Source organism: Primulina eburnea, chromosome 3 (assembly GCF_022965805.1).
Source record: "Primulina eburnea isolate SZY01 chromosome 3, ASM2296580v1, whole genome shotgun sequence".
In the NCBI taxonomy this organism is placed as follows: Eukaryota; Viridiplantae; Streptophyta; class Magnoliopsida; order Lamiales; family Gesneriaceae; genus Primulina; species Primulina eburnea.
In genome coordinates, this window is record NC_133103.1 from 45,828,363 (window position 1) to 45,854,662 (window position 26,300).

Sequence of the window (26,300 nt, forward strand, 5' to 3'; positions counted from 1 at the left end):
CAAATTATGTTTACTTATTAACTTTGGTTGTTCCAGCATAACTCATTTATCCAATCTTGTCGTTATACACGTCAAATTCTTAGAAGCGTTTAACTTGTAGGAAATGGCCGGTAAACCACCAAGACAAAACCGCAATCCCGTTATGCTAACAACAACAACAATGCCAACGACGAAGGAAAAGTACCTCCACCTCAGTTCAGTCTTAATCAAGCAGACTTGATGGCCATAGCCACAATCGTGGCAACAACTCTGCAAGGGTTAGTGAACCCGAATGCCAATCAACCACCACCACATCCACCACAGCACGGAGTAAAGTTCCATTATGAATCCCTCCGCAAGAACAGGTGTCCAACCTTCAATGGAGCTGCTGACCCTGAAGTTAGCCAGAGTTGGCTAAAAAGCGTGGAAACTCAGTTGAGACTGTTGGAAGTCCCGGATGCACTAAAAGTGGACGTGATAGTGCCCTTCCTGGAAGACAAGGCAGCTAAATGGTGGGAAGCAGTCTCGCCAGCCATGACTGCTGCTGGACCAATCACATGGCAAATCTTCCGGGAAACATTTCTGAAACAGTACTACATGGCAAAAGTCAGATTGCAGAAGTTAAGTGAGTTTGAGAATTTCAGTCAAGCTCCAGATATGTCAGTTGTGGAATACACTTCTCAGTTCAATGTCCTTGGATCTTACGCTCCAGCAATCATTGCAAATGAAATTCTGAAATTGCACCGCTTTAAGAAGGGGTTGAACAGCAGGATCCAATCAGCTCTAGCGATCTACCAACCTGCCAACTTTTTAGACTTGATGGGTGCGGCTATCCAAGCCGAAACTGATATTCGTCGAAGAGGAAGGGAAAACAGGAACAAGCGACCCCTTGTCAGCCATCCTTCTCAGGGCATACCAATGTTCAAGAGGCTCAATCAGTCGGGTGGACCTCCCTCAGGGCAATTCCCCGCCAATAACCATCAAGGGCTCAAGCCATGCCCAACTTGTGGCTTCAAGCACTCCGGGGAATGCCGAAGGGCCAGCGGTGTATGCTTTGGATGTGGAAAATCGGGGCACAGAATTGTAGAATGTCCTACCGCCGCCAACCGACCAGCAAGGCCGAACAGAGGAACTCGGCCAATTGCGGGAGCAGGCCCTAGTAAATCAAAGGAGGACAAAAACCGAATGCCAGGGTATTTGCCATCACGCAAGAGGAGGCAGACGAACGATGTCGTGTCAGGTACCATATTTATTCAGCAAGTGCCTGCTTATGTGTTATTTGACTGTGGTGCTACAAATTCCTTTATGTCTAAGAGATTTGCTAAGAAGCTAAAACGTAAGCCCGTTAAGCTAACTGAACCCTTCCGAATAGCCACACCTACTAGTAGAGCTATTGAAACTGACGAGATTTACAGGGATTGTAAAATCAGTATTAGTGATCAGACTTTTAGCGCCGACTTGATACAGTTGGTCATGGTCGATTTCGACGTAATCTTAGGAATGTAATGGTTAGCGAGAAACAATGCGATGGTATATTGTAAAGGAAAGAGAGTCAAACTCCGAACCCCAGATTAGGAAGAAGTCGTGTTTCACGGCCAATCCAAAGACCGGAAGTTGCTGCTCTCCGCATCTCAAGCTTGGGGAGCCATGAAATCCGGAGAAGACATCTACCTAGCAATGGTCAGTGAAGTAAGAGAAGAAGTCGAACTGAAACTGGAGGACATCCCGATAGTGAGAGAGTTCCCATATGTTTTTCCAGAAGAACTCTCGGGGACGGTCCCGAACCGCGAAGTGGAGTTCGAGATCAATCTGGTTCCCGGTGCTGCTCCAATCTCTAAGGCACCTTACAGAATAGCACCAGCCGAACTCAAGGAGCTGAAAGAACAACTCCAAGAATTATTAGATAAAAGGCAAATTCGACCGAGTGTCCCCGTGGGGAGCTCCAGTACTCTTCGTGAAAAAGAAAGACGGGAGTATGAGATTGTGCATTTACTACAGAGAATTGAACAAGATCACAATCAAGAATAGGTACCCTCTATCTCGGATAGACGATCTATTTGATCAGCTTAAAGGAGCCTCCGTTTTTCTAAACTAGATCTGAGGACAGGTTATCACCAGTTGAAGGTCAGGGCTGAAGATACCCTCAAGACAGCCTTTCGAACCAGGTATGGGCATTATGAATTCACAGTGATGTCTTTTGGTCTGATCAACGCACCCCGACAGCATTCATGGATCTGATGAACAGATTATTCAAGCCATTCCTGGATCAGTGCATAGTTTATTCATCGACGATATTCTCGTCTATTCTCCCGACGAGAAGAGTCATGAAGAGCACCTTCACTTTGCTCTGCAGACCTTAAGAGAGAATAAGCTCTATGCTAAGTTCAGCAAGTGTGAATTCGGGCTAAGGAGTGTGTCATTTCTGGGACACGTGATCTCAAGAGAAGGAGAGTCAGTGGATCCAAGAAAAGTAGAGGCAATTATCGAGTGGCAGAAACCTAAGAACGCCACCGACATCAGAAGCTTTCTTGGATTGGCAGGTTACTACCGGAAATTTGTCGAAGGGTTCTCCTCGATAGCCGTGCCACTGACGAGACTCACACAGAAGAATTCTAAATTCATCTGGAATGAGGATTGCGAGAAGAGTTTCCAGACACTGAAAGAGAAACTCGCGTCCACACCAGTGTTGATCTTGCCAGAAGAGAATAAAGATTTCACTATCTACAGTGACGCCTCTAAAGACGGTCTGGCGTACTCATGCAAGAGGGAAGAGTGATCGCCTATGAGTCAAGGCAGTTGAAACCGCACAAGCAGAACTACCGTACTCATGATCTGGAACTAGCAGCAGTTGTCTTCGCCTTAAAGATTTGGAGGCACTATCTATATGGTGCTAAATGTGAAATCTTCACAGACCATCAGAGCTTCAAGTACTTGTTCACCCAAAAAGAACTGAATATGAGGCAACGGCGATGGATCGAACTCCTGAAGGACTATGACTTGACCATAATTTACCATCCGGGTAAAGCAAACAAAGTGGCCGATGCGCTAAGTCCCAAGGGCCCAGGCAAGATAACTCTAGCTTCCCTCTCCGCACAGCCATGTCTGCAAGAGACCGTCAAGTTAAACCAAGATCGAGACCCGGTACTGACTAGATTTAAGGAATAAGTCAGAGAAGGGAAGTCTCAGGATCATCAGATTGATGACAAGGGAATTTTGTGGATGAAAGGAAGGCTGTGTGTGCCCCAATCTTCGCCAAGAGATAATGGCAGAGGCGCACAATGTACAGGGACCTCAAGAATAATTTCTGGTGGAATGGCATGAAAAGAGATGATGTCAGGTATGCCAGCAGGTCAAAGCAGAACACCAGCAGCCTTGAGGATTACTGCAACTTCTGGAAATTCCCGAGTGGAAATGGGAGCATATTTCCATGAACTTTGTGGTAGGATTGCCAAAGTCTAGGCAAAGCCACGACGGTATATGGGTGATCGTGGACAGATTCATGAAGACCGCACACTTCCTACCCGTCCGCATGAATTACAATTTCGACAAATTGGCTTCACTGTACATGGACAACATTGTGAGGCTGCATGGAGTGCCAGTGAGCATCCTATCTGATAAAGACCCGAGGTTCGTCTCGCGCTTTTGGAAGAGCTTTCAAGAGGCCATGGGAACGAAAGTGACACTAAGTACGGCCTATCATCGGCAAACCGATGGACAGACAGAGAGAACCATATAAACCTTATAAGATATGCTACGAGCGTGCGCGCTTGAATTTAGTAGCAACTGGAGCACTCATCTACCCTTAATTGAGTTTGCATACAACAACAGCTATCACAGCAGCATCGGAATGGCTCCATAAGAAGCCCTTTATGGAAGGAAATTTCGGTCACCACTTTACTGGGATGAAGTGGGAGAGAAAGCCGTGGTGGGACCCGAGCTAGTACAGATGATAGTAGACAAGGTTAAAATTGTCCGAGAGAAGCTCAAGACAACTCAAGATCGACAGGAGAGCTGGGCAGATCTTAAAATAAGGCCGGTAGAGTTCAACGTGGGCGAGAAGGCTTATGTGAAAGTCTCGCCTATGAGAAGAGTTGTTCGATTCAGTAAGGCTGAGAAGCTGAACCCTCGATATGTTGGACCTTTTGAAATCTTTGAAAACGTGGGCACGCTAGCATGCAGACTGGCATTGCCACCAAGCATGTCACGAATCCACAACGTGTTCCATGTGTCCCAATTGAGAAGGTACATTCCAGACCCGAGTCACGTATTAGAGTTAGAACCACTCTTGGTTGAAGAGAACTTGGGAGAAGGACTAAAATACGAAGAAGTCCCTATCAGAATCGTGGACACCAAAGAGCAAGTTCTTAGACGACGTATCATTCCCTACGTCACGGTACAGTGGTCCAACCACACGGAGCGAGAAGCAACTTTGGAAGTTGAAGAGAAGATGCGAAAAGAATATCCCTTGGAGACCAAGCCAACTTCTCATAAGGAGAGAGGGACGTGAGAACCGAAATTTTTGAAAGATGTAATTAATAAGTTGTAAGAAAATTTTAGTATGAGATTTTTATTATTTATTAAAAGAGATATGCTTATGGGAAATAATTGTTGGGAATCCTTATGGCAAAGTCAACAATACCTACACTAAGGCATGTTAATTTCAAAATTTTGGAATAAGATTTACAAGATTGGGATACCATACAAGTTGAGAGGAATTAAGGCATAAGGAGTACAAGCAAATTTCGAAATTCCCCTAGATTTAATGCCTAATTATTATGATGGTTAGATACTTGGCTTGTTGGAAGGAAATCATCAAGTTTCTTTACAAAATCCCTTAATCTAGTATCAAAATTTTCGAGCCAAGCAAGGTAGAAAGAATCAAGGATTAAATCTCACAACTTAGGTAGCTCAATTTTCGAAATATGGCAAGGATATTGGAATCAAATATTGAGAGATTTGAAGCAAATTTGGGCATGATTGGACTACATATTGAGCTCCATCCTTCTCCCCTATAAATACCCCATCACCCCTTTCATTCTCCTACACAAAATTTCGAAAAATTCCTTGCTGAAATTCTTGAAATTCAGCTGCTCTCCATAGCCAAACTATGCCCAAAAATCGTCCCGAAGTTAGCTTAGAAGTCGAACCGAAGCGCTGCCCGGACGAGGAACGAAAAGCGACCCAATCCCTGAAGTTGTGCACCACGTTTTTAGCATCATTATATACTGTAAATGGGCTTGTTTTTTTTTTAAAAAAAAACTTAAAGTTTTGAATTTTATGCATATGTGATTTTTGGTTTTTGATAAAAACTTCGGTCGAGTACAATTCTTTTCCTACTCCTTCTTGTGTTGTGTCATTTGATTTTAAGCACTGTGAGGAGTCGACTGTATATGGGTGGGAATCCCAACCATGACGTACCCTTACGCGGTGGGGGATATAACCGCTATACGGCCTCGCCCCCTTAGAGGAGTAAAAATTAGGGACTGACGTCAATAAACCATAGAAAGTTAGATAAATCACAGTGGCTGGTAAATGTTATGCATGTTTATGAAGTATGTACGCAAGTCATGTGTTTCGAAATTTATGCATGTTTTATTGTGCTCGATATTCCCCCACTTGCTGAGTATTCCCAAATACTCACCCCCCTTACAACCCTTCCCAGATAAGTCCGAAGGTCAGATTGAGGAAGAAGAATCCGAGCAGTTTTGGGGATGGTGAATGCTCAAGGAAATTGATTATGTTTAAGTTTATTATTATGCAGTTTACGTTTCCGCATTAACTCTGTCGTATTTTTGAGATTTCGGTTTTGTAAAGACAATATTTATTTCGTTGAAATTATGATATATAAACTGGTTCGGTTTATACAGTGCTACGAAAAAGGCTTGTTGTTTCGATTGTGTGATTGTTAAATAACTCCGGTGTCAATCTTGAGTCTCGGGCGTGATAGTGTCCATGCTTACGAAGCACAGACACTGGCTCCACGTTGGAGCGCCCGTGCTTGGTAAGCACGGATGTCTCCACATTGGAGCGTCCACGCTTCGTAAGCACGGACGCTCCAGGTGGAGATACCGTCCGTGCTTACGAAGCACGAACCATCTCCACATAGGTCATGGTCCGTGCTTTGTAAGCACGGATTGAGGTATTTCTGCAAAAAAAAAATTTTAAATAAAATTTAATTTTTTTTTTAATCAACTAATTTATGTATAAAAAAACCCGAGGAATATGAGGTATGATAGGGAATCTATGGCCAAAATGCCAGAGAACCAGTACCTCAGAAGGAGCTCGTTTCCTGGGTTGGCGAATGGTGAGAGAAGAAGGGACCCACAGTTGGTTCAGAAGATAATACAGAGGCCAGCACCTCTAAGCTCTGATAAAAAATATGAAAACCTCGTTTTGTTGTTCCTCCCAAAGCAACCCCCGACAGTATATGGAAGCGGGTAGAACATCCAAAGTTCCCAAAACCTCTTTCTCAGACCCAAAAACGACGCGTGTTGAGAGAGAAAGCTGCTGAGCACAGATCTAAGATGGAGGAGTCGGTCAAAGAGATGAAAAAATTTGGGAGGAAGGCTACCGAGGATAATGAGGAGGAAGATGATGGCTTGACGTTATCAAAGGAAGACAATGAACTAGTTAAGAAGGCTACTTTCAAGGTAGGACATATTCTCGTTTCATTCGAGTGTGTCACTGACTCATTAATGTTGCCAGAGGAGTTTAAACGCAAAACACTACAAAAAAATACTCTTACAGAAACGGCTTTTTTCAATTTTAAGATCGGTTTTTACCCGCTCCAGCACTTGTACCACTGGTTGCAAAATCGCTCCTCTTATTGATGACCTTATATCTTATAGAAGCGGTTTTTTCAACCGGTGGTACAAGTTGAAGAACCGCTTCTATTGTTTATTTTAGGTATGGTTTGATCATGCTCATACCCATCACATATTTACAACAGTTTCGAACCATTTTTGTAGTTGTGTATTTAGGAACCGTTTTAAAGTGTTCTAAAAGGCGTGAAGTGTAAGAACGGTCTTACACCGCTCCTACATGCCATGGAAATAAAAGCGATTTGCAACCGCTATTGATGTTGCCAATTAAAGATCGGTTTGACATATTGTGAATATTACAACTGTTTTGGACCGCTCATGTAGCTATGCATTTAGGAGCCCCTTCAAAGCGTTCTAAAAAGAGTGAGGTGTAAGAACGGTCATTCACCATTCCTACATGCCATCAATATAAGAGTGCTTTGCAACCACTATTAATGGTAGCAACTGAAGAGCGGTTTGAGACCGATTATACACGTCGTGCATATCACAACTTTAAGAACATTTGCAAATCACTCATATATGGCATCGATATAGGAGTAAGAAATATAGGACCGGTGTAAAACCGCTTTAGACACAGTTGGCAATAAGATTGGTTTTCCTCCGTTCCTCTACGTTGTCGATATGAGAATAGTTTTCAAATCGTTCGTAAAACAAAAGATATAGATGATTTTAATAAAATTATTTGGAATTGCTCCCAAATCCAATTTAACAATAATTTACTCTTTTACTCTATTTTATTTAAAACAAATATACATTCGCAAACAAATCATCAACCAAAAAAATAGATAAATAAATATTCATCAAATAAACAATAAAAAACTTCATATTTAATATTTCACAAAATGAATGTTATCATTAATTAATAAAACACTATTATCCACACAAAATATCAATAATACTTTCAATTTCTAATATAAATAACCCAAAATATTTCAAATTCAATAGATAAAATAAAAATGTTTTTCAAATTTCTTCTAATCACTATCTGACTCTGACATTGATGGAGATCTTCGACTTTCATGTGCATTTTGTGGAGTTCTTGTCTGTTGCTGCATAATATCTGCCATGATAGATGTCATCTAGAAAAAAAATTAAATTAATATTATGCATTTATATAAGTACTTTAGAATCAATTCATTATTATTCTGTGTTGGTAATAATTCTGGCCCACGAGATCCTCAAGCACTTCCAGTTATCATACTTTGAATGACTCTTGTAAAATTTTGGAGTTGATGTTCATGTATCTGTCTCATCCGCTCCATTTCTTCTAGCCTTTGTTCTTCCATACTTTTCATTTTATCTTCTATTTCTCGTAACTTATTAGTAACATCATAAGTAGGGAGATTACTCTGTGTTAAAAATAATCTAGACTTATACTGATCTGGGAAAACTTGGCTAGGCAATGCACCAGCTCCTAGACATCGAACCCGACCAGAATGCTCTAGTCCAAATATTTCACTGAAAATATACATATAATTAGTATCGTACAATGTATAATTATATTAAAAAAACAAAATAAAATTGTAAATACACTATAACCGAAATGCATCCTCATGCACTTCTGTTGGTTGTGTTCCTTCGGGCTTGTCTTGGAGATGACGCTGCACCGCATCATTTAGTAAATCCTAACAAAAAAATTTTGTCAATAAAATAAAAAATATTGAGAAGCTATTTCAAAGCGTTGAAACAATTATAATGTAACGAACCGTACTTTAACTACTTGGAATTTGCGGAAAAATTTAAAATTTTCTTTTAAACTAAATGAAATGCGGAAATGAAATCAAATACGGTCGTCACTACATCCTTCACCAATAAAAAATATTTGAAATCGACATCAACAATAAAAATTTGCTGAAAAGAAACATCGTTCCAAAAGTCTTGAAATGAAACATAACATCAGAGTATTTTAAACTTGCATAAAAGAAATCGTAAAATAACGTGGGCGGTCCTCGGGTTTAGCCTGCCGCTCAGTCCAAGCCCGCCCCTTGGTCACCACCTCCTGCCTCCTCGTCAACATACTCACCTGCATCGATCAAGTCTAGTGAGTCTAAAGACTCAACACGTATAAACTGGAATAACGAGTACTACATAATAAAATCACATGCAACTTTAAAATAGGACATACATAACTTGAAACTTGAACTTGCGTATTAAAACTTGAACGTACGTACATACATACTTCGACGTGCCATAACTTAAACTTTTCATAAACATGCTGCATACTTGAACATACTTGAACATACATACTTCATCATTTTGCGTAGAGGCATGTTTCAAAGCGAGTGACCCATAACATAAAAGAGCCTGATCAGACTATACCACAGTACTGGGCTGACAGGGACGTATCCACTGTCGCATACATAAGATCCCCGTTCATAATTTAACGGGCTGGTTGGTCCCCGTTCATAATTTAACGCTTTCCAACCACGATCTAACCCGTTCATAATTTAACGGGCGGATTGGTCCCCGTTCATAATTTAACGCTTTCCAATCCTAAACATACTTTGGTCACAAGACATTTAGCATACCTCCAAAACTTAAAATATTTTCTTTGCACGTCATCATACTTACTTACTTGGCGTTGCGGGATTCGTTGGACTTCGATCGGGGCCGTTACTGCAACATACTAACATAAACTTGTATACTCAACTCACATAACTTAACGTAGAAATCATACTTACTCTCGAGTTCGATCATTACTTAGGACATTCTAAGTTTCCCATGACACGATCTTGATAATCCTTGCACTAAATCATGACATCACCCTCAAAACAAACTATATTATTTTTCCCAAAAATGGAAGGACACGGACCCCGTACCTACATCCGTGTAGGGGTCTGTGTAGGTACTGGAAGTAGACACCGCAAGGAAGCAAAGGCACGGACCCCGTGTCAGGGTCCGGGTGAGGGTCCGTGTAGGTACTGGAAAAAGACACTAAGTGAAACCCAAAGGCACGGACCCCGTGCCCTCATCCGTGTAGGGGTCCGTGTAGGTACTGGAAAAAGACGCCGAGGAGAAAACAAAGGCACGGACCCCGTGTCAGGGTCCGTGTACCCACTGTGATCGCGAACTTACGAAAATTCTGAACATCCAATGCTTATTCTTCTAGACTCAATTATATGGACCAAGCACCGACCCCTCGAGACTCATCCTAGCATACCATAACATAAATCCAAATTGTACAAACGTTTCAACACAACAATGTTCGCTCTACGACACCCACGACCCAAAATACGACAATTGACATCAAACTGTTTCCTACGACTTCTCATTAGTTCGAGTGCCTATCGACATGAAACGTAACCTCAAAAACACTCTTAACATCATTACTAACATACCCCTACGCAGCAACAATCGCCCGTCGATCTCCAACGAAGCCTGCAACACTGAAACTTCAAGAATTATCAATATCATCACTTTTCTGAAACGCAGTTTGAGCAGTCCCACGAAAAACACCATAACTCACTCAATATTTGTCCAAAAATTTCGAACCATATATCAAATCGAAGGTATCGAAAAGTTCTACGTTTTTACCGTTGAAAGTTTTCCCAAAATATGAACAGAAAAATCGCAGTTTTGACATGAACAGTAAAAACGAGTTTTAGATCTAAAAATTTTCCTTCGAAATTGATCCGATTCATGATCCGCTCAAACTACTATCATCATACATAACTTTTACGCATAAAAACAACGCAATGCAATATATGACTTGATCGACACAGCAAGAACAGATTATACGTGCCTTTTTGATATTTAAAATACCGTACGACGACACCGAAGCGGAGATGGAGCGAGGTTTGATCCGGGACGAACGTGGCACCGATTTTGTAGTAGCCCGAATTCCAAATTGGGTAATTAACGGATTAATGGTGATTAAGAAGGTTTAATGTGTAATTTTGACCGTGGACATAATCGGACGGACCGAAGATGGTTCGGTAGCACCGAAGAGTTCGGACGATCCGAAGTGGGTTCGGTGGATCCGATCATGAGGTGTCAAGAGTTGATCGACACGTGGGAGTTCGGACGTTCCGAAGTGTAGGTTCGGTGGATCCGATCATGAGGTGTCAAGAGTTGATCGACACGTGGGCGTTCGGACGTTCCGAAGTGTAGGTTCGGTGGATCCGATCATAGCCTATAAATAGTGCTCGGATTTCCTCATTTTGTATTGACAATCCTTGAGTTGTGTCTCATATTTGAGAGATTTGGAAGGTTTCTAGGGTTAGTTGCCGGTCGAGCGATAGCCAAGAGCTGCCAGGATTGGTAGTGTAGCGACGCCTGAGTTACGAGGCAATCGACATCAAAGGGCTGTCGACGGACGAAGGTAAACCCTAAACCTTTGGTAGTACTGGTTTTGCTAGTATAGCATGGTAGTATTGTTCATTGGGTGCTTTTGATGCATAGGCTTGTTCTAGACCTGATTAGCGGTGTTGCGTAAGGCTAGGCTTGCTGTGATAGAGGTACGAAAGTACTATCCGAGATATCCTGGTTGAGTATACATTCTTATATGTGTTGCATGATTATGTGGTGCATTGATATATGTCATATGATGCATGCTATTATGTCACGTTTATTACTGCACGTTGCATTTCATGTTGAGCCGTATCTCCTTCGAGATAGCCTTTACTGTTGAGCTGTATCTCTTTCGAGATAAGCTATATATCTTGTGGGGCCGCTCAGCCCTGTCTTGTCTTGTGGACGCATGGACACCGAGAGTACACAGTGGCCGACGGGTCGGGAGGGCTTCGGTGATCCGGGACATTTTAGGTCCACGTCTGTTCTTGCAGTGGATGCAGTGACCCAGAGGTAGGACCGCGCGGCACTATCCACTTGGCGCCTCTAGACTGAGCATTTTGAGATCTTTTGTGACTCCTGTTTCTTGACTACCCTGGTATCATATCATAGCATGTGCATTTCATATAGGTTTGTATACTCATGCTTTTGTACTGGGCGTTTTTATCGCTCACGTCCTCGGTTTTTGTTTATCTTGGACACCCCATTTCCACGGGGCAGGCCTCAGGTTGGACAGCTCGGGAAGAGCAGGAGGAGGACAGTGAGTATATGGTTGGTTTAGTTTTCAGTACTATTCTATTTCGATTGGGTTGTATAACTATCATTTGTTGGTATTTTCCGCTGTTATCTCTGATTGTTATTAATTAAGTTAGTTGCATGCTTAGTTCTCAACTAGTAGGTGATTCTGGAACGGGTCACTACATTTATGGTATCAGAGCATGCTTACGATTTTGGGATATAGATTCTGTTTTGGGATTTTTCGTGGACCATTTTACCATTTTCCCTATTCTATCTTGTAGCGATGGCTGACCACTTTGGTGATGAGAGTAGTCAGGGAAGTGTAGGTCGTTGGGGTGACCAGGACGATTTGTTAAGCGTCATAAGTTACCGTATGTTTCTCTAGACGTCATTCTTTCCGTTTCTACTCCGATGGGTCATTCGGTGTTAGCTAAGCGTCTAGTGATGGGTTGTCCTTTAGATTTTGAGGGTAACGATGTTGTTATTTTCGTTTTGTTCATCCTCTAAACTTGATTTCGAGGACGAAATCGTTTTAAGGGGGGGAGAATGTAGTAGCCCGAATTCCAAATTGGGTAATTAACGGATTAATGGTGATTAAGAAGGTTTAATGTGTAATTTTGACCGTGGTCATAATCGGACGGACCGAAGATGGTTCGGTAGCACCGAAGAGTTCGGACGATCCGAAGTGGGTTCGGTGGATCCGATCATGAGGTGTCAAGAGTTGATCGACACGTGGGAGTTCGGACGTTCCGAAGTGTAGGTTCGGTGGATCCGATCATGAGGTGTCAAGAGTTGATCGACACGTGGGCGTTCGGACGTTCCGAAGTGTAGGTTCGGTGGATCCGATCATAGCCTATAAATAGTGCTCGGATTTCCTCATTTTGTATTGACAATCCTTGAGTTGTGTCTCATATTTGAGAGATTTGGAAGGTTTCTAGGGTTAGTTGCCGGTCGAGCGATAGCCAAGAGCTGCCAGGATTGGTAGTGTAGCGACGCCTGAGTTACGAGGCAATCGACATCAAAGGGCTGTCGACGGACGAAGGTAAACCCTAAACCTTTGGTAGTACTGGTTTTGCTAGTATAGCATGGTAGTATTGTTCATTGGGTGCTTTTGATGCATAGGCTTGTTCTAGACCTGATTAGCGGTGTTGCGTAAGGCTAGGCTTGCTGTGATAGAGGTACGAAAGTACTATCCGAGATATCCTGGTTGAGTATACATTCTTATATGTGTTGCATGATTATGTGGTGCATTGATATATGTCATATGATGCATGCTATTATGTCACGTTTATTACTGCACGTTGCATTTCATGTTGAGCCGTATCTCCTTCGAGATAGCCTTTACTGTTGAGCTGTATCTCTTTCGAGATAAGCTATATATCTTGTGGGGCCGCTCAGCCCTGTCTTGTCTTGTGGACGCATGGACACCGAGAGTACACAGTGGCCGACGGGTCGGGAGGGCTTCGGTGATCCGGGACATTTTAGGTCCACGTCTGTTCTTGCAGTGGATGCAGTGACCCAGAGGTAGGACCGCGCGGCACTATCCACTTGGCGCCTCTAGACTGAGCATTTTGAGATCTTTTGTGACTCCTGTTTCTTGACTACCCTGGTATCATATCATAGCATGTGCATTTCATATAGGTTTGTATACTCATGCTTTTGTACTGGGCGTTTTTATCGCTCACGTCCTCGGTTTTTGTTTATCTTGGACACCCCATTTCCACGGGGCAGGCCTCAGGTTGGACAGCTCGGGAAGAGCAGGAGGAGGACAGTGAGTATCTGGTTGGTTTAGTTTTCAGTACTATTCTATTTCGATTGGGTTGTATAACTATCATTTGTTGGTATTTTCCGCTGTTATCTCTGATTGTTATTAATTAAGTTAGTTGCATGCTTAGTTCTCAACTAGTAGGTGATTCTGGAACGGGTCACTACAGATTTTCCTTGAAATAAATCACGAAAATTGCTGGAATTTGAGAGGGAAGGGGGACGGCTGCTATGTGCACAAGAACCCTAACCTTTTCTCCTTCAAAATAATAAAACTAGAATGGATGAAGTGTGTGTGTTTGAGCGTGCATCGGTGTGTGTAAAAGTGTGTGTGTGCGTGAGTTTAGTGTGTGCAGAATGTGTGTGTGCGTGTGTTAGATAATTAGGAGGAGTAAAATTTGCTAATTAATAATTAACAATGCTAATCAAGATGCTAATTAAAAAGATTGACTCAAATAACAATTTAATTAAAATACTATCCTTACTCCTCTTTAAATCAAACTCTTTAATTAAAATATAACACACACCCTACTAGACTTTAAAAGTTCTAAAATCATAAACTCACAAAATAATTAATTTAGGATTCAAAAATGCTAAAACTCACTAAATTAATTAAAATGCTCCCAACCTCAACTTCAAATAAAATACCATATTTTAAATGGTCACAATCGTCACTGGTCTCTTCCTCGATCTCGCCTCGAATAATCGCCTGAAACATTAAGCTCGAAAGACATTTTAACGTGCATCACATAAACATAAACAATTTAAAATAATGCATTTAAATAAATCATGCATCGCCAAAACTCATTTAAAATTAATTTAAATGATTTAATAATTAAATGAATGCATGGGTTATACGTGTATTAAATTTGGGCACTACATATAACCTCAACTCGTATTGCTTCATCATCAACAAGAGCTCCTCCTTTTTTTTTACTTTGTCGAATCAAATGTAATATTTCAATACGAGTTGGTTTTCTGCCATTTTCTTGAAACTAAGCATAGAAAAAAATATTTTTGATTAAATATGCAAAAGTTATAATAGCCCAAGACTCATCTATATTGAATGATATCATCACAACAATAAAATCTTGATTATATTTTCAAATACTAAGCATGGAAAATTTACTATCTAAATCATATATGTTCAATAATAGCTCCCTTATATCTAATCCATACATGCCAAAAGTACACACACACAAAAACACATGTAATATAATAAATCAATAGTATGAAACTATTCGTGAACATATTTTATGATCTAATACTTACAAACTTATATTCCAAAGATGCAATATTTGTCCGTCCTTGTGCATGTATCCCTCTTTTTTTACTCTCATGTTCTCGATTTATTCTTGAAGTGCTCTGGAAAAATATAATTATATCAAATTTATCCATAACAAAAAAATATATATATAAAAATTAATCAAAATAAGAACAACCTCAATAGACTTCCAGTAATGACACAAAGTTTGCCATACTTCTGGCGTAAGGTCATGGGAATGGGACGAATTGACACAAGTTCCCTTAATGGAATATTTGGATCATAAGAAGTAGCTTTAACTTGTGTCTTCCATCGCCTCCATGAAACTCCCATCATCTGCATCACACTAGCTCTATGTTGATCGAAGATATCAAAACTTGCATGTGAACATTGAAAAAGTTATAATAATGGTTTGAATTAAGTATGAATTAAAATATTTATCAACTTACTGTTAAACGTTCCCATGCATCATCCAAGCAACGCTTAGGCATTTTTCTCCAATCTGAAAAATCAAGTGGCAAAACATTTCCATTACGAGCAATGGTGCCCACAAAATTGGCAAGCGTCGGCTGCATTTCGCCATAAGGTTTACCTCTTTCATTAAATGTTACTACTAAACGGTCACCGAGTGCTAAAGAATGAACATCCTTCATAATAGTTTTCCCACGTTTCTTTCGTGGGCTTTGGGATGAATGTGTGATCTCGTTGTGACCTAAAAAAATATGCAAAATATAATTATTTTTTTCAAGTGATAAACATAATCAACAATTTATACTGAAAAAATATTTTTAACCTCCTCGATTATTCTCTTCGTTTTGTCTTGACTCCATTGTATTATTTTGTGTTGAATTGTTTTGTGGGTCTAATAATGGATTTGATGAAGTGATTTGTGAGTCAGGCTCATCTTCGTGTCCTCTATTACCTGTATCATCTCTACAAGATCGTCCACTTATATTCTGAAGCAACTTTCGTATTCTTTTATTTGTCATATATAATATCAAACCTTAAAAATAATGAAAAAAATCGCACAAAATAAATATTAAATGTATATAATTAACAAAATGGTAATTTTTATATTAAAAACTTCTCTGGAGATGCACATACCGCACACATCGAAGGACACTCGAAAATTTAGTGTAATTGATTTCACTGATATTTATTTTTTAGAAATGAAATATTTACGCAAAAAATTATAAAACCAAATATGAAACAAGAACTGAGGCATGTCACCTCAATTTCTAGATGGAAAAAGAAAAGAAAACAAATAATGCGTACACTGCCAACAAAATCGAGGTTCAATTAATAAAAAGAAACATTCAATGGAAACACCATGCAAGAGTTCCTATACAAGCCTCCCACCGCAAACCGTACTCAAATTTCAATGAGAAGAAAATATGTTTAGCCTTCGACCGTTCTAGAAAATTGGATCTGACTGATAATCCCATGTGTTTCTAAATACATGTGACGAACCAAGTATGAAACAAATTACATTAATCTAAAAATTCTCAATTGATCAAGATTCAAGAAAACCGTACAACCATGTAAGAAAGGTTTTACAAATTTTGGTAGTGCAAGAAATAATCACAGACAAGAAAACAAATTACCTCCAAATGCCAAAAGAAAAAGCAATCTTCCGTAGAAAGAAGTGAATGATGAAAGAATGAGAGAATTTGATAAAAGAGTTGGATATTTATCTTTTCATATTATCACACTTTAAACTTTAATATGGAGGGAAAATGTTTCAGATTAAGGTATTTTAAAATTTTAAATGGATGTTTATCTTTTTAGAATTTTTTTAATTGGAGAAACTTTGGTAAATTATCTTTATCACCACAATTTTAAAAAAGTAGGGAACTTTTTGTGGAGAGATTTTTGTAATTTAAAAATATATAGATTTATTATTTTGACGGTGAAACAAGAATCAAGACAAGCAAGAAGGAAATAAAAAAAAAAAATAAAGGTTTTTAGTCAGCTGAAATTATTTATAGTAGGATTTGAACTATTACATTCACATATTTCTCCCAACGAATATTTTTAAAAATGTCAAATATTTTGTCAAAGAAAGTGTGCACAAATTTTCCTATTTAATATAATTCAATTGGTTAAATGAAAATTTTGGTGGTAAATGTTATAAGATCTACCGCCAAAATTTTGCCATTTGTGAAATTGAATATATTGTTAAATAAAAAAAATCAAAGAAACCAACATCATTATATAATCAACTTACAAAAATTTCAGATTATATATTGAGTAATGATTTATAGATTTATTATATCATTTTCATAAAATATTTGTTTTTTGTAGTACGCGTAATTTGACTCAGTCCTTCAAATCTCTCACACTTGGTCATTGCTAATTGTCATATTTTTAATTAAGTAGATAAATAGTCTTTTTAATTGATTAATCAATTAGGATTGAATAGTTAAAGAGTAAATACTATGCACTCTCTAAAGCTAAACAAAAAATTCATGTTAGTCATTGTCAAAAAAAATATTTATTTAAACTATTTGATCTACAACAAAATATGTTTGCACTCTCTAAGTCCACATTTATTTTCTTAGATAAAATTCGATACAAAACATTAAAAATACAGTAATAATATATGATATTTGAGTACTAATTTCTTTAGAAATGATATTAATATATGTTTTTTGAGTACTCAAAAGACATATATATCAAATACTAATATTGATTACACATTCGTATTTTCGGATGAAAATTAATACAAAATATTAAAAGTACAGTACTTATTAATATATGATATTTGAATTCAGATATAATACTGGTATATGATTTTTGAGTACTTAAACATTTTATTAATAAAGTTGTTCTAAATTTATATTAAATTCAAAATGGATCCCTAAATCGATATATCACCGATCACTTGGCCTCGAATGGATGATCAATTTCATAGGTATTGAAAAAACATTATTGATTCTACGGCAAAAAATGATGTACTTTTTCTATCTTCATGTTTGCTAGAGATATATGATCGTTCTTTTATCCGTCATCCCCACTCTTTTTCTTCACAGAAAAATTCATGCAAGTTCGAACAAAAAACATTTCTATTTATTATATTCACTTACAAATTCAAGATTCAATTTTTTATTTATCATCATCCAGATTATATTTAAACCATTCAAACCAATATTTCAAATGATTGCGTTGGTGTTCTTGTTGATGAAGAGAAAAGAGTGTTGAAAACGTGACCTACCAATGAGATGACTAAACACATCAAACCACTCTATATTATAGCACATGTTAATGGAAAGCCATTGTCTAGGGTACTGATAGATAATGAATCTGCCGTGAATATTTTACCATACAGAATCCTTCAGAAGTTGGGGAAGAATGTAGATGACCTAATTCCTACCGAAGTCTCGGTGGCGACTTTTACTGGGAAATCTACGAAAACTTTAGGAGTGTTGCCAACAAATGTTACTGTAGGGTCTCGATCCTCGTTGTCAGCTTTTTTCGTGGTCAATTCCAGTGCTAGCTTCTATGCTCTGTTGGGAATATATTGGATTCATACCAACCATTGTGTACCATCATCTATGCACCAGTTACTGTTGATGTGGAAAGGGGATGATGTGGAAGCGGTGCAGGCTTATTCGCAGCCGTATCAATCTAATTCAAACACATGAGAGGCTAAGTATTGTGATGGAGCCTTCGGTCTTATTAAAATTCGCGAATACAAGACGAATGAACGGCAAGGTGCAGTCTACATGGATACTAAAAAAGTGAAAGAAGCAGTTGAAAAAATTCTCAAACCCACTGCCATGGTCTCTCCTAGACCCATGGTCCGAACTATTATCGAGGAGGTCGATGATTAAGTTCACTGAAGAAGAGATGGAAGTAGCTGCAACTTCCGAATGGAAAGCCACATTGCAGCATCTGGTGAATGAAGTACAATCTCAGGAATTGTGTGACATTGACGGAACTGAAATAATATTTGAAGATGAATGTGATAACAGTGAGGAAACAGAATTACATTTGGAATATATAGTTTTAGCTCCGGCTCAGATGGAAGATCGACAGCCAGAGACTCAGGATCCTTTGAAAGAGGTGAATCTGGGATATCAGTGACTTGTTAGAGGAAGATATGAAGAAAGAAATTGTGAAAATTCTCGTGGAATTCAAAGATTGTTTCGTGTGGGAATATGAAGATATGCTGGGTTTAGACGTAAATTGGTGGAACATCGGCTACCAATCAAAGATGGTTTCAAACCATACCAACAGCCGGCTAGAAGGATGTCCAAGGCCATCAAAGCAAGGATAAAAGAAGAAATCGAAAAATTTCTCAAAGCAAAATTCATCCGTCCAGTAAGATACACGGAATGGCTTGCAAACATAGTCCCTTTGATGAAAAAGAATGGGAAGCTTCGAGTTTGCATAGATTTCAGGGATTTAAATTGTGCCACCCCGAAAGACGTTTATATAATGCTGGTGGCCGATATGTTAGTCGATGCAGTGGCAAAAAACGAGTTGATGTCATTCATGGACGGATTTTCAGGATACAATCAAATAAAAATAGTAGAGGAAGATGTATCCAAAACAGCTTTTAGATGTCCTGGGGCAATTGGCACGTTTGAATGGCTGGTTATGCCATTGGTTTAAAAAATGCAGGAGCAACTTACCAAAGGGCCATGAATACCATTTTCCAGGATATGATCGGTCAGTTCTTGGAGGTATATGTTGATGACATTGTTGTTAAATCGAAAAAAGCATCAGATCATATCGGCCACCTCAGGAAGAGCTTTATAAGGATGAGGCAACACAATTTGAAGTTGAATCATTTGAATGTGCTTTCGGTGTACAAGCTGGGAATTTCCTTGATTTTTTTGTTCACCAGCGAGGAGTAGAGGTGGAGAAAAATAAGGCTAAAGCTATCATGGCGGTGATGCCACCGAAGAATAAGAAGGAGCTACAAAGATTCCTCGGTCACGTAAATTATTTAAGAAGATTTATCTCAAACTTGGCAGGTAAAACTCGAGATTTTCTTTATTATTAAAGTTGAAAGACTCTGAAGAATTTAAATGGGAAAGATGTCACCAAGAAGCTTTCGATAAAATAAAAGAATATTTGTTTAACCTTCTGTTTTGATGCCCCCAAGGCGTGGTTTTCCCCTCAAACTATATATACAGCCGCTCAAGATTCTATTGGATGTCTTTTGGCGCAAAACAACTAAGAGAATCATGAGCAGGCCATTTATTATTTGAGTCGATCACTTACAGAGGTGGAGGTTAGATACTCCGTCATAGAAAAATTGTGTTTGGCTATATATTATTCATGTACTAAATTGAGGCATTATCTGATCCAGTCAAGAGTTTATGTGATTTCACAAACAGATCTTGTCAAATACATGCTTCACAGGCCTATCTTGACTGGGAGGATTGGCAAATGGTCGCTGGCATTGGCCGAGTTTACCTTGATTTATTGCCCCCAAAAATCGATGAAAGGACAAGCTGTTGCTGATTTTCTGGCAAACCACCCTATGGTCAATGTGGCGGGGAGTGCACCAGTGGATATCACAGTGTTTTGTGTCAATCAATCCTGGACTTTGAAATTTGTTGGTTCAAGTACAGAGTATGCTAGATGGCCACTTGGTTTGAATTTGTCATATTAACTTGTAAGAAGTTCCGTAAAAAGGGGAGAATAGACTTTCAAGTCATTCTTTGTTGAACTTGTTTACAAATAGTGGTGGAGCATCTGTGAATAAATAAAAGAAAATTTTCTCATGGAATCTTTTGCAACTGATGTGCTTTTAAGAGATGTTTTGTCTTGATAGCCGAATGGATGACGTGTAGAGTGTGTTTATTAAATATTTCGATACTTTGATGTTATTTGGAAAGTATGGGTGTCAATGAGCAATTGTGATAGCGTGTGATGATAATATTGAAGGAAACATGCTATTTAGCTGTTGTGTTTTTTAATTCACTTTTACAGAAATTTGGGCAGAGTTTCCCTTGTAATCTTGACATCCCAGAAATACAAATCTATACAAACACCAGTGGACAAACCCAAGCACATATATAATATAATTCCAGCACCCAAAATTTATCGGTAAGCCAAATCATGCCAAAGAAATACAACAAATTAAAAGAACTCACATAAGACGGTCTGAGCATCGAACAAAATAAAAAACTGAAATATTAAATGGTGGTGCATGAGCATTTAAGAAAGGTCACGATGGCGTAATTCCTCCCACTTAGACAGGCACTCTGCTATGTTCTGTGGTTTTTAGGGCGTCTTCCCATTGTTGATATGCATGTTTTTGACTTACTAAATCTTCGCCCAGGCCTTGGATATCAATCTTGAATCTATCAGTGGAAGCCTTTAAAACCTCACTGTCATGTAGAAGGGTTACCATGTCAACTTTGTGTTGGACGAGTTACATCTCTAACTTCTTCACTAATTCCTCCTTGGCGTCAAACTCCGAGTTTTTTTTTATTTAAAGTGGACATAGCGACTTTTCTTTCAGATAGCATGCCATCCAATTTCTTCTTTTGCTCCTTGAAGTTCTGCACCTGAATTAACGTCTCCGAACACGTAGAACTGGAGTCCTGAAAAGCCGAGAATATGGTTGGCAAAGCATTCAGCACGTCATGTAGTGGGGATAGGGGGAAATCAGGGCTGCTTTTCAAAATAGACACAGCAGACAAAATGGTGGTCTTTTCCAAGTTCTCTAAGGCATTGAGATTCATGTTCAGAAAATTCTGCAGTGAAGCTTTTGCGGTGGCTAGCTCCAATCCAGAGGGGAGATCCGAAGAAGAGGCCACATGGGATGGTCCTGAGTCTAGGAATCTGAAGTCGAAGTCCAAGTCCAAAATCTCTTCGACAGAAGAAACCATTGCCCGTCGTGTTGATAAATCCTACAATGACAAAGAGGAAGTGAGATCCAAATGATAACGAAAGGAAGAATAGAATGGTTATTACCTGAGAATGAGAGTCAGTCGTCAAAGGTTTTTCTGCCACGTCATCAGAATGACTTTTTGGGAGAACTTTCCTGCGTTTAAGTGAGGCCAAAGAAATAGCCAATCGGACATAATCATCTAACTCGGTTTCTTGATCAGCAGAAGGACCAGAGGTTGAGGAGGAGTGATCACTTTCCACTATCATAGTACCAACCACAGGAGTGGAAGTGAGTGGGGGAATTGCATGAGGTAGTTGGGTGGTGGATCGAGTTCGTCTCCTCAATGGTTGAGCCACATATTCATTTTTTCCTCGTTTAGGAGTATGCAATTTGAACATGGTTGACTTGTGGCTCTGTACCCTTTTTGTTGTTTCGGGCAACTGACAAATCCAGCGCTTTCGAACATCTCGAGTACCTGCAAAAAAAACATAACACATCTTAGGCAGTGATTATAACAAACCACAACAAAAGTATAAGGACAAATGTGTGTACCCGAAAGCTTTAACGCTGTAGGAACAAGGGAAGTGTACTTCACAGCCCACCAATCAGAATAGTCGTCTGATACGGTAATGGGATGATTAATGACAGTGCTCTTGAAGAATTTCGCTTGCTCGGACAAATCGATGAGAGACAATGAAGTGAATTTTCTCTGGGAAAGTTCTGTTTTCATCATGTCGTTGATGGAATGTGGCAGATGCAATGTTATAGAAGGGAGACTCGGGACCAAACCGAGCTGAGAATGGTACAATGCTGGATTGTAAAACTCAAAGAAATGTGCTTTGATCACGAGTAGATGTCACATCACACACTAAGAATCTCGGGTGAAGAATGGTTACTCGGACAGCATCGACGATGGATTGTGCAGCAGACTTCCTCACAGTGGCCATGTGTTCAATCCACGGGTAATCTTCGACCTTAATTGTGAAGCAAAGTGGACGACGGGCTGGCTTATCAAATGGTAAGGACTGAAGTAAGGAAAAAGTATCCGCGACAGTGAAGTCACTTTGACAGGACATGAGGTCCTTCCACGACAAATGTTCAGTGAGAGAGCCAGGAGGAAATGCTAGTTCAAGGAAGTAAGAAAACAGCCATACTTGAAGAATCCACATGGATCCGTTGTGCTTACAAAGGGGTGTGTCATTTACACCGACATTCAACCATCGGTAAAGTGAGCCTAAGAGCATCACACCGAGACCATGGACATGCCCAACACTTAAAGACCTAGCAAGAGCTAAATATTCCATGGTGGGCTTGCCAGAAGAGGGACAGAAGAGGTATTTACATATCAGCATCCACATGAAATATATGCGCTCCTCGCTGGTGGGAGAAGTTATTCTAAGAGCACACCAAGATCGGATAACTTGGGAATAGGATGATGGATTCAGGTATTGCTCGGAAAGCTGAGGCAAGTCTTGAGTATTCACTAAACTAGGAAATTCATTCCCTAGAAGTGGAAAACCCGTGAACCAAAGGATATCCTGCAAAGTTATAGACATGGGACCACAAAGAAGTATGAAAGAATTAAAAGGATGAGCCCACAGGCAGGTAGCACCCTCAAGAAGATCTATATTGAAAGAGTGTCAAAAGTAGACATTTGAATGAGTTGGTAAAGACCTTGTTTCCGCCAGGTACTACCATCAAACTTTTTCAACCGGTCTACCCAAGTGTTTCAATTTGCATCACCTCGTGGTAACACAAAAGGTGGCGCCACCTTACGATCTAACAACAAAAAACTAGACTCCGGAGTAGATAAGGAGAACAATATGTTGGCAGTCTCCACAGAGAGAGGGATATGACTGTAAGAAGAGTCAATGAGGGGATTGAAAACTTCCACTATGGTGGAATCGTCGCAGATGATCGTCGAAGGCTTGCAAAATGACACAAAATTCAAGGTAAGGCAAATGGGACTTAACGAACTAGAACTTGATGGAATTAAAAGTACCTAAGACCAGACATCATAGGAGCTGAGGGAGAAAGTTGGGTTCAACAGTTAGGAAAGCGTGTGTCCACGAGCGAAAGGTCACTGGTTGTCCCTACAAATCAAAACACGCAAGCTTCCTCACATTTCAAACAAGAAAAATCCCTAAGGGAGGAAGCTTTCACACATAACGAATTACAAAGAACCGCCAATGCATAAGGATTATCACCAAAGGATGCGCAAGAGTATATAAACAGCAAGAAGCCTACCCAAATATGTCAACGAAAAATATTGAATAAACACATAGAGCATCATATAATTGATTCTACCATGTTAATTAAATGATAGAATCTGATAGTCTACATGTTCCCTGGAGTGGCACGGCTAGTGAGTGGCGAGTGGAAGAATCACAAACTAACAAATGGAAGCCCACGCTACTTGAAGAGCAGAACCCACCGAAATGTAAGCGGAGTCCACGATATCCCGAAGGGCATTGTGGCGAGAACAAGCCACAGGCCGCGATTCGTAGTCAGCTAAAGTCGTTTGAGCGATTGGCGAAATCGATGAACGAAGGATGTCGAGGGACGACGACGCTTCTATTGCCCGGCGTAGGGTTAGTGGTAGGTGGAAAATTAAGGGGTAATGGAAAAGAAGAAGGAAGGTAGTGCGTGAGATTTTGAGGACTTGGTGCGGAAATCGAGCGGTTAAGGGTGGAGAATGAGATTATTGAGGGGAATGAAGATAAACTAGAATCTTTGATTGCGAAGGAATTATATTTGTGGATCTCATGTTGAGGAACACCAAAAGAATCGATATGCTCAGGAAGTGTGCGAGGGAATTTTATTTTTTGAAATGTGAGGAAGCTTGCGTGTTTTGATTTGTAGGGACAACCAGCGACCTTCCACTTGTGGACACACGCTTTCCTAACTGTCGAACCCAACTTTCTCCCTCAGCTCCTAGGATGTCTGCTCTTAGCTACTTTTAATTCCACCAAGTTCTAGTTTGTTAAGTCTCATTTGCCTTACTTTGAATTTTGTATCATTTGCAGGCCTTCGACGATCATCTGCGACGATTCCACCTCAATGGAAGTTTTCAATCCCCTCATTGACTCTTCTTATTTTCACATCCTTCTCTCTGCTGAGACTGCCAACATGTTGTCCCCCTTATCTACTCTGGAGTCTAGTGTTTTGTTGTTAGATCGCAAGGTGACGCCACCTTTTGAGTACGCAAAATTTAAATATTTACCACGAGGTGATGCAAATTGGAACACGTGGGTAGACCGGTTGAAAAAATTTGATGTAGTACCTGACGGAAACAAGGTCTTTACCAACTCATTCAAATGTATACTGTTAACACTACTTTCAATATAGATCTTCTTGAGGGTGCTATCAGACTGTGGGCTCCTCCTTGTAATTCTTTCATACTTCCTTGTAGTCCCATGTCTATCACTTTGCAGGATATCCTTCAATTCACGGGTCTTCCACTTCTAGGAAATTAATTTCCTAGTTTAGTGAATACTCAAGACTTGCCTCAGCTTTCCGAACAATACCTGAATCCATCATCATATTCCCAAGTTATCCGGTCTTGGTGTGCTCTTAGAATAACTTCTCCCACCAGCGAGGAGCGCATATCTTTCATGTGGATGCTGATATATAAATACCTCTTCTGTCCCTCTTCTGGCAAGCCCACCATGGAATATTTAGCTCTTGCTAGGTCTTTAAGTGTTGGGCATGTCCATGGTCTTGGTGTGATGTTCTTAGGGTCATTTACCGATGGTTGAATGTCGCTGTAAATGACACACCCCTTTCTAAGCTCAACGCAGCCATGTGGATTCTTCAAGCATGGTTGTTTTCTTACTTCCCTGAACTAGCAACTCCTCCTGGCTCTCTCACTGAACATTTGTCGTGGAAGGACCTTATGTCCTGTCAAAGTGACTTCACTGTCACAGATATTTTTTCCTTCTTTCAGTTCTTACCATTTGATAGGCCAACCCGTCGTCCACTTTGCTTCACAATTAAGGTCGTAGATTACCCGTGGATTGAACATGTGGCCACTGTGAGGAAGACTGCAGCACAATCCATCGTCGATGATGTCCGAGTAACCATTCTTCACCCGAGATTCTTAGTATGTGATGTGACATCTCCTCGTGATCAAACACATTCCTTTGAGTTTTACAATCCAGCATTGTACCATTCTCAGCTCGGTTTAGTCCCGAGTCTCCCTTCTAGAACATTGCATCTGCCACATTCCATCAACTACATGATGAAAACAGAACTTTCCCAGAGAAAATTCACTTCATTGTCTCTCATCGATTTGTCCGAGCAAGCGAAATTATTCAAGAGCCATGTCATTAATCATTCCATTACCGTATCAGACGGCTATTCTGATTGGTGGGCTGTAAGGTACACTTCCCTTGTTCCTACGACGTTAAAGCTTTCGGGTACGCACATTTGCCCTTATACTTTTGTTGTGGTTTGTTATAATCACTGCCTAAGATGCGTTATTTTCTTTTTGCAGGTACTCGAGATGTTCGAAAAGCGCTGGATTTGTCAGTTGCCCGAAACAACAAAAAGGGTACAAAGCCATAAGTCGACCCTGCCAAATTGCATACCC

The 26,300-nt window shown here is 39.9% G+C and overlaps 4 protein-coding genes and 1 long non-coding RNA gene across 5 annotated transcripts; 3 read left to right on the forward strand and 2 right to left on the reverse strand.

Moving 5' to 3' along the window:
* The first annotated feature begins 219 nt into the window (after positions 1–219).
* Positions 220–1,485, forward strand: LOC140827387 (uncharacterized). The gene has a single exon (XM_073190049.1). It carries the CDS (start codon positions 220–222, stop codon positions 1,483–1,485), a length of 1,266 nt encoding a protein of 421 aa, XP_073046150.1.
* Positions 1,486–3,925: 2,440 nt separating this feature from the next.
* LOC140827388 (uncharacterized) lies at positions 3,926–4,486 on the forward strand. The gene has a single exon (XM_073190050.1). The coding sequence runs from the start codon at positions 3,926–3,928 to the stop codon at positions 4,484–4,486; it is 561 nt and encodes a 186-aa protein (XP_073046151.1).
* Positions 4,487–7,950: 3,464 nt separating this feature from the next.
* LOC140828508 (uncharacterized) lies at positions 7,951–14,589 on the reverse strand. Its single transcript, XR_012117244.1, has 3 exons — positions 14,480–14,589; positions 8,340–8,425; positions 7,951–8,258 (listed from the first exon to the last, which is right to left on the reverse strand). It is a non-coding gene; the product is annotated as an uncharacterized lncRNA (long non-coding RNA).
* Positions 14,590–18,077: 3,488 nt separating this feature from the next.
* LOC140827389 (uncharacterized) lies at positions 18,078–18,500 on the forward strand. Its single transcript, XM_073190051.1, has one exon. It carries the CDS (start codon positions 18,078–18,080, stop codon positions 18,498–18,500), a length of 423 nt encoding a protein of 140 aa, XP_073046152.1.
* Positions 18,501–20,861: 2,361 nt separating this feature from the next.
* LOC140828509 (uncharacterized) lies at positions 20,862–24,621 on the reverse strand. The gene is made up of 3 exons (XM_073191448.1): positions 22,262–24,621; positions 21,793–22,184; positions 20,862–21,728 (listed from the first exon to the last, which is right to left on the reverse strand). The coding sequence occupies exons 1-3, from the start codon at positions 22,440–22,442 to the stop codon at positions 21,285–21,287; spliced, it is 1,017 nt and encodes a 338-aa protein (XP_073047549.1). The 5' UTR covers positions 22,443–24,621; the 3' UTR covers positions 20,862–21,284.
* Between the last annotated feature and the right edge of the window lie 1,679 nt (positions 24,622–26,300).

Bases quoted from the DNA above. Each gene is read 5' to 3' on its own strand.
- LOC140827387 (XM_073190049.1), top strand. From the start codon at position 220: ATGGCCATAGCCACAATCGTGGCAACAACTCTGCAAGGGTTAGTGAAC.
- LOC140827388 (XM_073190050.1), top strand. From the start codon at position 3,926: ATGATAGTAGACAAGGTTAAAATTGTCCGAGAGAAGCTCAAGACAACT.
- LOC140827389 (XM_073190051.1), top strand. From the start codon at position 18,078: ATGACTAAACACATCAAACCACTCTATATTATAGCACATGTTAATGGA.
- LOC140828509 (XM_073191448.1), bottom strand. From the start codon at position 22,442: ATGATGAAAACAGAACTTTCCCAGAGAAAATTCACTTCATTGTCTCTC. The intron at 22,185-22,261 runs GTACACACATTT...TTTTTTTTGCAG, and splicing joins TACAGCGTTAAAGCTTTCGG to GTACTCGAGATGTTCGAAAG. The intron at 21,729-21,792 runs GTAATAACCATT...TTGTCATTGTAG, and splicing joins CGACTGACTCTCATTCTCAG to GATTTATCAACACGACGGGC.